This window comes from Argentina silus (genome assembly GCF_951799395.1).
Source record: "Argentina silus genome assembly, chromosome: 7".
NCBI classification, from domain to species: Eukaryota; Metazoa; Chordata; class Actinopteri; order Argentiniformes; family Argentinidae; genus Argentina; species Argentina silus.
The window spans coordinates 13569391-13581890 of NC_139661.1; the positions used below are offsets into that span (position 1 = coordinate 13569391).

Below are 12500 nucleotides of genomic sequence, written 5' to 3' on the forward strand. Positions count from 1 at the left end.
TGATTCAGAATATACACAGAGCGCATATTTTGTGTTTATATCGTTTTATTCAACCTGTTTCTGTTAATCACAGAAACAGAAACATCACTGGCTGTCTGAGCTGTTATGATGTGTCACTGGGGTGTTGTAACAGGTTAGACAGGCGGGTGTTTAACAGCATAAATAAGGAAAAGACGTTCTCATCTCCAAAAAGAAGTATAGTTCTTGTGAATGTGTTTTTGGGTGCGCTATCCCAGCGTTGATCTTATAGGTAAATAATACGGTGAGCACTCACATAAAGAAACCTAGGTGATCATTTAATACAATATCAGCAGTCACCGTTCAGTAGGTAAAGTCAACGTTTCAGTAGATAAACTCAATGTTCCAGGAGGTATAGTCAACGTTTCAGTAGGTAAACCCAACGTTTCAGTAGATAAACTCAACATTTCAGTAGATAAACTCAACGTTTCAGGAGGTAAAGTAAATGTTTCAGGAGGTAAAGTCAAGGTGTTTCCCAGACTTCTCAGTAATGGTAACAAGAGTTAGGAAATGTGAGAGACTGGTTGCTGCTCCCAGAAATGGGTTACTTTATTACCGACAACATTTCGACCCCACTGGGTCTTCCTCAGGACTGAAGGACAAAAAACATCTGTTTCCTGGACTTAGGGCTACAATAAATGACGTAGAGGTCCTGTAACCCCCTTACCTTGTTACAGGAACAATAGATCTAGAAGACAAGCAGTAACCCACATCTAGAGAGAGAGAGAGAGAGGGAGAGAGAGATAGGAATATGGAGAGAGGTAGAGGGAGAGAGAGAGAGAGACTGGAAGAAAGAGAGAGAGAGAGAAGAGAGAGAGATAGTAGGTGAGATAGAGACAGATACAGATCACAACCCAAACAGAACCAGATGCACCTGTGAAAGAGAGAGAGAGAGAGAGAGAGAGAGAGAGACACTGAGAGAAATATATAGAAAGGGTATTGTTATTAAGTTATTGATGTGCTGTGTTTATCCTATGACAGGTTTGGTAAAGGAGGTCACTATGAGACAGCGCTAGCCCCTAACCCTGAGGCCTAGCATGGGACTAGGCCTCACACGGACACACTACCGTCTCAGGGACATCGATTAACACACTCCTAAGAGCCGCGTCATCACGTCTTAATAGACCTCGTTGTCTCCATGAAACACCCGCTGTATGAAGGAGATCATCAGAAACACAGAATGTTTTTTCCAAAAAGTATCTTGTACGTCTTGACTCGTGGACCGGTTTGCGGTTTGTTCCCTGGTTAGTTGTGACGCTAGCATTAGCCGAGTTTAGTCTCCCCTAGGACAGTTAGTCTATAGCAGGGGAGGCTGGTGGAGGTAGAAATTGGAGGATGGGCTCATTGTAATGCATGAAACGGAATGACCATACCAATGACCATACCATTCCTCATTCCATTCCATGCATTACAATTGAGCCCGTCCTCCGATTTTTTTCTACCTCCGCCAGCCTCCCCTGGCCTATATGCTCCTGGATTAGAACCGTGTCACCTTGTCAAACATTAGCAAACATACCCACCACAGCTATACCCCCCCCCCCCCCCCCCCACACACACACACACCTGACCCACTTCTGACCCAGCCGTGATGGGGGGGGGGGGCATGTCAGAGAGGCTTAGCCCTGAGTTAAAGAACGTGGCCTAACCATTATGTAAGCAGGGACATACTGTATGAAATGCAAAAGTAAATAAATAGGACCAGCCACCTGAACTAGTTCTAACGTCAACATCATCAGCTAGACACAGGGGTGTGTACAGGGGTCAGGAGACAGGTGACACTCTGTGTGTGACACACAGTCCCGCAGGGCCCTTACAAAGGACAACAATACATGAAGGAGAGAGAGATGGAGAGAAAGAGAGGGAGAGAGTGCGGGGGAGGAAGAGAGAGAGAGGAGAAAGAGAGAGAGAGGGAGAGAGACAGCGGAAGAGAGAGAGCGAAGGGGGGAACTGAGAGAGACAGAGACAGAGAGAGAGAGAGAGAGAGAGAGAGAACAGTCAGTCAGTGTAACATTGTACCATGTCTATTGAGATGATTGATATTGTTCCAGTTGAGTTGTAATGTGATTACATCAGTACCGTTGCTGTAACATTGTATTCCAGTTCCTGTGTGTGTGTGTGTGTGTGTTTTTGTGTGTGTGTGAGCTGTTTGTCTGTACTGCTGTGCTGTGATGTTGTGTTGCTGTTGGTCTGGTGTTGTGGCAATGTTTCCTCGATTGTGTGGTGTCGTGCATGCTGTTATATTGTGTTGATGTTGTCATAACGTTGTATTAACGTTGTTGTGACGTTGTTTTGACGTTGTTGTGACATTGTGTGTAGGAATGAGCAGGCGGCCACCCTGTACCAGAACATCAGTCTGAATGAGCCCAGACTGGTGCCTCAGTATGAACGAGTCCTCATGAACTTCACCAGAGAGATCAAACAACACAACGCTGAGATGGAGAACCTGGCCCTGGCTGTCAGACGGTTGGCTAACGCACGCACGCACACACACACACACACACACACACACACATACACACGCACACACACACACACACACACACACACACACACACACACACAGCTTTATGTGTTGATGTTGTGTTCCACCAGAGCACAGGACCAAGCATCCATGCAGCTGAGTGAGATGGAGGAGGAGATGGACCAACGCATCCACGCTGCTGAGAATAACACCAGACACCAGGTGAGACGCACGCACGCACACGCACACACGCACGCACGCACGCACACACGCACGCACACACGCCCGCACGCACACACGCACGCACACACGCACACACACACGTACGCACACACACGCACGCACACACGCACGCACGCACACACGCACACACACACGCACGCACGCACACGTACGCACACACGCACGCACACACGCACACACCTTAGGTGCTCCCCCTATGTCTCTGATGTAGTTAGGCTCTCTAGGCTCCTAGGCTGGTGTTGTTCCTGGAGAGTTGAGGCTGGCTGGTAAACAGGGTGGAGTAACACACACACACACACACACACACACACACACACACACACACACACACACACACACACACACACACAGCCAGTCGTGTGGATCATGTTACTCATAGATCCTCACACATTTCTCCGCTGACCTAGCAGGTCAGGTGTACAGCCACCAACAGGTTTCACACCTGCGGGATTTAGACTGTTTGTTTTGGTGGTTACACTGTGAAGTACACACACCACACACACACCACACACACACACACACACACACACACACACCACACACACACCACACACACACACCACACACACACACACACACACACACACACTGGAATCTGGTCCCATTCCCATTCCCAATCTGGCTTGGGAAAATACTGGATGTCCTGTGTGTGTGTGTGTGTGTGTGTGTGTGTGTGTGTGTGTGTGTGTGTGTGTGTGTGTGTGTGTGTGTGTTTGACCAGAGTAAGGTTATGTAAGTGTGCTTCTTCAGCTCTATTTACTCTAGACCCGCTGTTTGTTTGGTGTCTAAGAAAAGCACCCACACCTAGACTCACACACGCTATGACTGTCACACACACACACACCCACACACACACACACCTAGACTCACACACGCTATGACTGTCACACACACACACACACACACACACACACACACACACACCTAGACTCACACATGTTCTGTCTCTGTCACACACACACACACACACACACACACACACACAGACACACACACACACACACACACCTAGACTCACACACGGTCTGTCTCTGTCACACACACACACACACACACACCACACACACACACACACACACACACACACACGCACACACACACTAGACCAAGGATCTGAAGGTGTTTGAAATGCCTGTGTCATCATTCTGTGAGGCATGAAGGTCTAACCAATAGTATCATACATCCAGTAGCCAATCATGGTGTTGCTCAACCGTTTGTGTGGCCCCTCTTCCCTCCTATGACTGGAACATACTGTCGTACTGTAACTGTAGAGCAAACACACACACACACACACACGCGAGAACAAACACAGAGAGAACAATATTTGAGTAGCATTATTGACATGGTTTATGGCTGCAGGGAGTGCAGTATTTTGGCCGACTGTTATGGATGCTGTTGTTAGGAGCAACCATGTTTTGGCAATGTGTCAACAGTGGATGATGCTAAACTGTTACATTTCTTTCAGGGGAGGCTGGTGGAGGTAGTCCTCCGATTTCTACCTCCCCCAGCCTCCCCTGGTTCTTCTGCTGTGTTGACGTGTGTGTGTGTGTGTGTGTGTGTGTGTGTGTGTGTGTGTGTGTGTGTGTGTGTGTGTGTGTGTCCTGTAGGAGACGAAGCGTGCAGAGGCAGCGCTGGGGGAGCTGCGGAGGCACTATGACACAGAGGTGTATGAGCTGCAACACAAGATCCAGAAGATGCAGCTGGTGAGTTTACTACAGTACACTGGACTAGGTTATTGTTGTTGTTGTTGTTGTTGTTATTATTATTATTATTATCATTATTATTAACATTATTGTTATTAACATGATTATTATTAACATTATTATTATTAACATTATTATTATTATTACAGATTATTTTCATCCTAGAGTTGTTTACGGAAGCTAGCTAGTTAGTTAGAAGTTAGAGATGGAGATGTCCAACAGTCTCAAAACTTTTGTCTTATCTGATTGGTACTGACAACCTGTCAGTCATGTCATTTAAGATATGTTTGACAGAATCTAGAGTGTGGAGCGCTCAGAGTCTGTTGTTGAGAGACCAAGCATCATGTGCCTAATTGTCTCTCTTTTGTCTGAGGACAAACTTCATGTGTCTGGTTCTGTCTCTCATCTGTCAGAGGACAAGCTTCATGTGTCTGGTTCTGTCTCTTCTCAGATGGAGGACAAGCTTCATGTGTCTGGTTCTGTCTCTTCTCAGATAGAGGACCAGTACAAGAACATCAACATGAAGGATGAGAGTCCAGCACTGAAGAGGAAGATCAACGAACTGACCCTGGTGAGATACCTTCAGATACTTCTATGATACGAGATTAAGATACCAGTCCTTCAGATACTTCTATGATACGAGATTATACTGGTCAGATACGAATATTTCAGATACTTACACGATACGCTGTAGTTATTTGTATTATATCTTACATCGTATGGGCAAATCAATGGAGCTAAATCATTCTATTCACACCATCGTCTTTCTGCCTCTCTCTCTCTCCCTCTCCCCCCTCTCTCTCTCTCTCCCCTTCTCTCTCCCCCCTCTCTCCCCCTCCACCAGGAGAACCAGAGGTTAAAGCAGGAGTTGATGCAATCCCACACAAACATCGCCTTCCTCCAGAGTGAGCTGGACTCTCTGAAGAATGAGCTGACAGATCACAGCATCAACTATGAACGGTGAGACACCAAACCCTGGAGTTTAGTCAGGACCCTGGAGTTTAGTCAGGACCCTGGAGTTTAGTCAGGACCCTGGAATTTAGTCAGGACACTTGACACATGTCGGTTTAATCATGTTTAATGAAATGGTAGAACATTAGGTTTGGCTCCTCTCTGTATAGCTCCCCGCCTGAAATTTAACAACATTAAATACAATAATATAAGGCAGGGAGCCCATAACTATCAAACCCCCCATAGGGAGGTTAAATGCAGAGCGACCAAGCGGGTGAAGGCTGGGGTGGAGGCTGGGGTGGAGGCTAGGGCAGTGGGTGGGACAACCATCAAGTATTACTCTCATAGCCAGTGGCGTCACACTGTTTAACCATGGTGAAGTGTTGCATAACTCGGCTCTTTTAAGCCATTAACATGTGATGTGTTTTGCATACGTGAGATCAGCAGTCCGTCACCTGGCCGTTCGACTTAAAGTGTCCTGCCTGAACTTACATAAACTTCATTAGTGTACCTACTGTCCTGTCAGCAAAGTAATGACGGCCCAGATCTGGCCCACGTCTGTTTTCTACTGGCTTCTGGATACAACTACTGGCCCAGGTACAACTGGTGCTCCCCGTGCCAGAAGTGGTACTATCTCAGTGCTAAATCCATACTAGTACAGTGCTAACTCCATACTAGTACAGTGCTAATTCCATACTAGTACGGTATAATACATTAGCTCTCCTCCCTGTAACTTCCTTACTAAGGACTTAGCCACGACACGTGGGAGAACCTTAGGTCACAGGTCACAGGTCAAAAGTCACAGGTCATAGGGGTATAATCTTAATTAGTGCAATGTAATGGTAGTTACTGTAGGAGGTTTTACCTTCCGGGGGTAGTCAGTCATCTATGTGGGCTCGTTGATAGGTCACACTGATATGTGATGATGTCATAGAGTTAGAGTAGGTAATCTACAGGGATTATTAGTGATATGAACTAGACTGATTTACTGTATCAAAAACAATCAGTCAGATTTATAGTCACATGCAATGAGACAGTAAGAATGGCAAGACACACACACACACACACACACACACACACACACACACACACACACACACACACACACACACACACAGACATAGACACTAGCCAGCCTTGACTGTCGCCTTTGGCCAAGCAGCAGGTAGGCCACACCCCCTGGCTCTGAGTAACAGGTCCCTGGGGGTGTTTACATGCTCGTCAGGGCAGTAACAGGATATCCTGGTGTGACCTCACACACACAAAGAATCTCACGATCTGTAACCTGGCAACCAAGCTCTGGGGAGATAGAATTCACTCTGGGCCTTTGAACTTGTTCAGCGAGAGCTAAGACGTTTGTGTGTGAGTTGTTGAACGTACCATCGAGAGAGGGTTAGGGATAGTGTGTATGTCTGTGTTATGAATGCTTATAACAGTGTTATGTCTGGTGTGTGTATGAGAGGGTTAGCGTGTGTGTCTGCATTATTAATGCTTATAACAGTGTTATGTCTGGTGTTTCTATGAGAGGGTTAGTGTGTGTCTGCGTTATTAATGCTTATAACAGTGTTATGTCTGGTGTGTGTGTAGGGATGAGGCTCTGATGAGGGCCTTCTCTGATGAGAGGGACAACCTGGAGAGACAGATAGAGATCCTACAGTAAGTCTGACCACGCACGCATGCACACACACACACACACACGAAAACCTCAACACTAACAATTCTTCTCTTTTGGATCACCCTCTCCTCTCCTCTCCTCTCCTGTGATTGGCTAAAGGACAGCCAATAGGAAGCTCAATGACAGTAATGACGGCCTGAGGATCACCCTTGAGAACAGCCTCAGCAAGAGCAACAAGGTGAGCATCACACACACACTCACACACACACACACACACATACAGCACACACACACACACACACACACACACACACACTCACACACACACACCCTCCCCCAGTGACAGTGTTGTTGTTGTGTTGCAGCGTGGTAACAGTGCATCTCCGGGGGGCACTATGAGCAGGAGTAAGAACATCTGTTACTCCTCCCCTTACTTCGACAGGTAAGACCAGACCGTGTGTGTGTGTGTGTGTGTGTGTGTGCTGTATGTGTGTGTGTGTGTGTGTGTGTGTGTGTGTGTGTGTGTGTGTGTGTGTGTACCTGTGTGCGTGTGTGTACCCTCCCTCTCTCTCTCTCTCTCTCCCCCAGGTTCTACCACCCGTCGTGCGTGGACGAGGACTGCGACCAGCTGGGTCTGTGTGAGGGGGGTGGGGGGAGTCCGTTCGGGGGCGGGGGGGGGCGGAGGGGGCGGAGGCTGAGCTGCGACGCCCTGGCCTTAGCGCTGTGTGACCCCATGCGGAGGAGGAGCTGCGAGGTGGACAGCCAATCAGAGAGCTGCCTGGACAGCGGCATGTCCACCCTCCGAGGCTCCGCCTACAACGGCTACGACTTCGAGCCTGAGGTCAAAGGTCACGAGGAGGATGAGGAGGGTGCGATGGTGGCGGAGAACGCAGACAGTCTAGGAGGAGACAACTCTGATACGGACGTAAGACACACACACACACACACACACACACACACACACACACATACACACATGAACACATGAACACATGCACGTGCACGCACACACAAATGCATGTAGTACACACACACACACACACTGATGCTAGACTAGTCATGGTACACATATGCACACACACACACACACACACACACACATACATACATGCACACACACACACACTGATGTCTGACTAGTAATGTTATTGAATGTCTTAGGTTGCAGATATGAGGGATAAGACGGCGTTTGGTTCTGACAGCGGTTCTGCTCCGGACTGGAGACCTTCTGAACCCCTCAGCAGAACCGACTCTGCTACCGCTGGCACCGCCACCACACGCAAGGCCCTCTCTGCCCTGCCTGTTACTGCTACTGAGGTAGGGGAGGAGGAGGGGAGGGAGGGAGGGAGATGGGGTGGGGGGCACGGGAGGAGAATGATGAAAGATACAAGTTTTAGGGGATATAATCCAGTATTAAGACACACTTAATACTTACAGAAGTATTGTATCCCACCCCCCTCCCCCTTCCCCCCCTCCCTCCAGGATAAGGAGCGGGACTCAGCGGGGCTGGGCTATATGACATCAGAGAAGGCTCACAGGATTGTATTGGCCGGTGACGCGGCGGTGGGGAAGTCCAGCTTCCTGCTGCGGCTCTGCAAGAACGAGTTCAAAACACACTCCAGCGCCACTCTGGGTGGGTCAGCACACACACACACACACACACACACACGGTTCTTTTCTAACGTTCCAGTGATGGTTCTATCCTAACGTTCCAGTGATGGTTCTATCCTAACGTTCCAGTGATGGTTCTATTCTAACGTTCCATTGATGGTTCTATCTTAATGTTCCAGTGATTGTTCTGTTCTAACGTTCCAGTGATGGTTCTATCCTAACGTTCCAGTGATGGTTCTATCCTAATGCTCTTCCTGTGTTCCTCCTGTGTTCCTCCTGTGTTCCTCAGGGGTGGACTTCCAGATGAAGACCCTCATAGTGGACGGAGAACCAACCCTACTACAGCTGTGGGACACCGCCGGACAGGAGAGGTGTGTGTGTGTGTGTATGTGCCTGTGTACGTGCGTGTGTGTGTGTGTGTGTGTGTGTGTGTGTGTGTGTGTGTGTGTGTGTGTGTGCATGCATGTATGTATGTATGTGTGTCTGTTATTGAATATGTGTGTATGAGTGTGTGTGATGGTGTATTTGAGCATGTCTCCGTCCCTCCCAGGTTCCGCAGCATCGCCAAATCTTACTTCAGACGGGCGGACGGCGTGCTGCTGCTGTATGACGTCACGTGTGAGAAGAGCTTCCTGAACGTCCGAGAGTGGGTGGACATGATCGAGGTACTGAGACACAACAAATGTGTGTGTGTGTGTGTGTGTGTGTGCGTGCGTGCGTGCGTGCGTGCGTGTGCGTGTGCGTGTGTGTAATCGAGTTGAGATGGTAAAACTCCTCAAGTTCAAACACCCTCACCCACACTGTCGAATTGCTAGCTGTTCGATAGCGTAGCTGGCTAACATCGGGTATTTGAGGAGACGGTCACATGTGTTGGCAGGTCAGAGGTCGCAAGTTTCAGACTCGGTCAGAGCAACTTGAATTGCGGAGTGACTGTTTGCAATAACTTGACGTCTGTTTCACATACATACATACCAGACAACAGAAAACACTAAATACAGTACATAGATACTCCTGTAAGATTCAAATGTGGGTGTATTTCTGTAGAAGACTCTTTGTTGCAACATAATGCAATATTTTAGCCGACTGGGAAACATTCTGGGTTATTTGACATATGTTTGAATGTCAAGTGGAGTATATTATAGTATTTGACAACTGTGTTTATCCCCTCATTCAAATGCAGCTGCAAAGTAAGTTCTGAGAATTGCATGTGTGTGCTTTTTCAATGCCTTATGAAGTGGCTGCTTTCAGCTTCCTGTGAAATTGTAATTTATTTATAAGTACTTATTTCTGAATTATTTATATGTGAATGTATTGCATGGTTTGAGTATGTGCTGCTGTGTATGTAGATGTGCAGACGTGAGCTTTGATTCTGGTTGGACTGATTTGCAGTGTGTGTGTGTGCGTGCGTGCGTGCGTGCGTGCATGCGTGCGTGTGTGTGTGTGTGAAGAGGTTGATCTTGTTCACTGCTTTGAAAGTTTTTTTCCCAATTGAGTGTCAGACTTTTCATCTCAGATGATCTTCATTCATCCTGCTCTCAGACAGATACTGAGTGGGAGTTTCTCTCTGTGTTGCATTGTTTACATGTTTAGAGCAGTGTTGCGTGTTAGCAGTGTTGCGTGTTAGCAGTGTAGTGTGTTAGCAGTGTAGTGTGTTAGCAGTGTAGTGTGTTAGCAGTGTTGTGTGTTAGCAGTGTTGTGTGTTAGCAGTGTTGTGTGTTAGCAGTGTAGTGTGTTAGCAGTGTAGTGTGTTAGCAGTGTAGTGTGTTAGCAGTGTTGCGTATTAGCAGAGTAGCATGTTAGGAGTGTAGCATGTTAGGAGTGTAGCGTGTTAGGAGTGTAGTGTATTAGCAGTGTTGTGATGTCGTCTCTCTGGGCAGGACGTGTCTCAGGACGACGTTCCCATCATGCTCGTGGGCAACAAGTGTGACCTGAGAGAGCAGGCGTTACAGGACGGCGTCACCTGCATCCCAACCAGCTATGGAGAGAAACTGGCCATGGTGATACTCTAACCCTAACCCTAACCCCAACCCTAATGTAACCCTAACCCTAACTCTAATATAACCCTAACTCTTACCCTAACCCTTATATAACCCTAACCCTAACCTCAACCCTAACTCTAACCCTAACCCCAACCCTAACCCTAGCCCTAACCTTAATATAACCATAACCCTAACCATAAACCCTAACCCTAACCCTAAGAAACCCTAACCCTAATATAACCCTAACCCTAATTCTGATTGGACTGATTTGTAGTGTGTGTGTGTGTGTGTGTGTGTGTGTGTGTGTGTGTGTGTGTGTGTGTGTGTGTGTGTGTGTGTGTGTGTGTGTGTGTGTGTGTGTGTGTGTGTGTGTGTGAAGAGGTTGATCTTGTTCACTGCTTTGAAACTTTTTTTCCCAATTGAGTGTCAGACTTTTCATTAGAAGCCCCCTCATCTCACACCACCCGCTTCAGGTCCAGGAAGTTCAACCCCCACAGCCACACCTCTATCCCCATTTCAGACACATTCACCATCCAGTCCTCCAAGATCATTTACATCATCACTTGTACACTCCGCCACCGTCATTACATAGGAGAAACAGGCCACACATTAGAAACACGCTTAAAACAACACATATAACATAAAACAGGCACACTTAGACACACCCTTAATGACTCACATTCAGGAGCATCCCCTCACACACCTCACCATTGCAGGATTACAAGCTAATCAGGGTTGGACTGTGGGACAGCGGAGGACCCTGGAAAGGAATTTTATCAAAACCCTGCAGACGGTGACACCTGGGGGGCTGAATGAACGATTTTAGAAGGTTTAATAGGGATCCCCTAGAAAAACAGTTTTAACCAGCCAGGCCATAGTTTAGATAGAGGTTTTTTATAGCACATTTTAGATTTGGATGGTTCATGTTTTATGCTTGTTGGGCTTTTAATGAACAAAAAACTGTGTATGTGTATACATGTACATGCATGTGGTGTGTGTGTGTGTGTGTGTGTGTGTGTGTGTGTGTGTGTCTATATATATATATATATATATATATATATATATATAAAACTCATTGAAAAGATAAAAAACACTCCACAAATGAATTACATAAGTAGATAAGATATATATATATATATATATATATATATATATATATATATATATATCCTTCTTTAAGCACTTAATAATTGTATCTATACTACAGCACCAATTTATTTAATATTTATTGTTTGTTTTAGCCTAGAGACTTTACACCCCATCCAGCAGCCTCAGCTCTGGTATTTTAAGACCTTTTTAACCTAGTTGGTTCAGCCTCCTGTGGATCACTCTCTTCTATTATCCAGTTATAACAGAGGGAGAGCGGAGCAGTGTGCCTGAGCACAAAGGACAACTATGTCTTTTTTTAAAACCCTTCCAATATAAACCCTAACCCTAACCCTAATAAACCCTAACCCTAACCACAACCCTAACCCTAATATAACCCTTACCCAATGTCACTTATCTAGTTCAATAAAGGATCAATAAAACAATAAAAAAAAATACACATCATAGGGTTCTGATGTTAAAGTGTGTGTGTGTGTGTGTGTGTGTGTGTGTGTGTGTGTGTGTGTGTGTGTGTGTGTGTGTGTGTGTTTCCAGACGTACAACGCTCTCTTCTGTGAGACCAGTGCCATGGACGGCTCCAACGTCATCGAGGCTGTGCTCCATTTAGCCAGGTAAGAGATACTGTGTGTGTGTGTGTGTGTGTGTGTGTGTGTGTGTGTGTGTGTGTGTGTGTGTGTGTGTGTGTGTGTGTGAATACATGTTTTAATGTTTCTATGTAGCCTATGTGTGCGTGAACATTTAGCCAGGTAGGTGATACTACCAGCACCCAACCATCTCTCTCTGTTGCTGCTGATCCTCCCTCCTCTCCTCCT

General features: G+C 46.7%; 1 protein-coding gene across 7 annotated transcripts in view; it reads left to right on the forward strand.

Annotated features, from left to right (window-relative positions):
• rasef (RAS and EF-hand domain containing) overlaps positions 1–12500 on the forward strand; it is a 15380-nt gene that overhangs the window by 782 nt on the left and 2098 nt on the right. For all 7 annotated transcript variants that reach the window (XR_014554318.1, XR_014554319.1, XR_014554320.1 and 4 more), the window contains exons 2-16: positions 2335–2481; positions 2611–2701; positions 4330–4425; positions 4919–4996; positions 5270–5385; positions 6964–7032; positions 7151–7229; positions 7357–7433; positions 7580–7916; positions 8153–8308; positions 8474–8624; positions 8892–8973; positions 9153–9267; positions 10480–10599; positions 12223–12299. Coding sequence is in view for 1 of the 7 variants with exons in the window: in XM_083673846.1 (XP_083529972.1) it covers positions 2335–2481; positions 2611–2701; positions 4330–4425; positions 4919–4996; positions 5270–5385; positions 6964–7032; positions 7151–7229; positions 7357–7433; positions 7580–7916; positions 8153–8308; positions 8474–8624; positions 8892–8973; positions 9153–9267; positions 10480–10599; positions 12223–12299 (1791 nt within the window). In the remaining 6 variants the exon portion in view is untranslated. The remainder of the gene's footprint in view (positions 1–2334; positions 2482–2610; positions 2702–4329; positions 4426–4918; positions 4997–5269; positions 5386–6963; positions 7033–7150; positions 7230–7356; positions 7434–7579; positions 7917–8152; positions 8309–8473; positions 8625–8891; positions 8974–9152; positions 9268–10479; positions 10600–12222; positions 12300–12500) is intronic.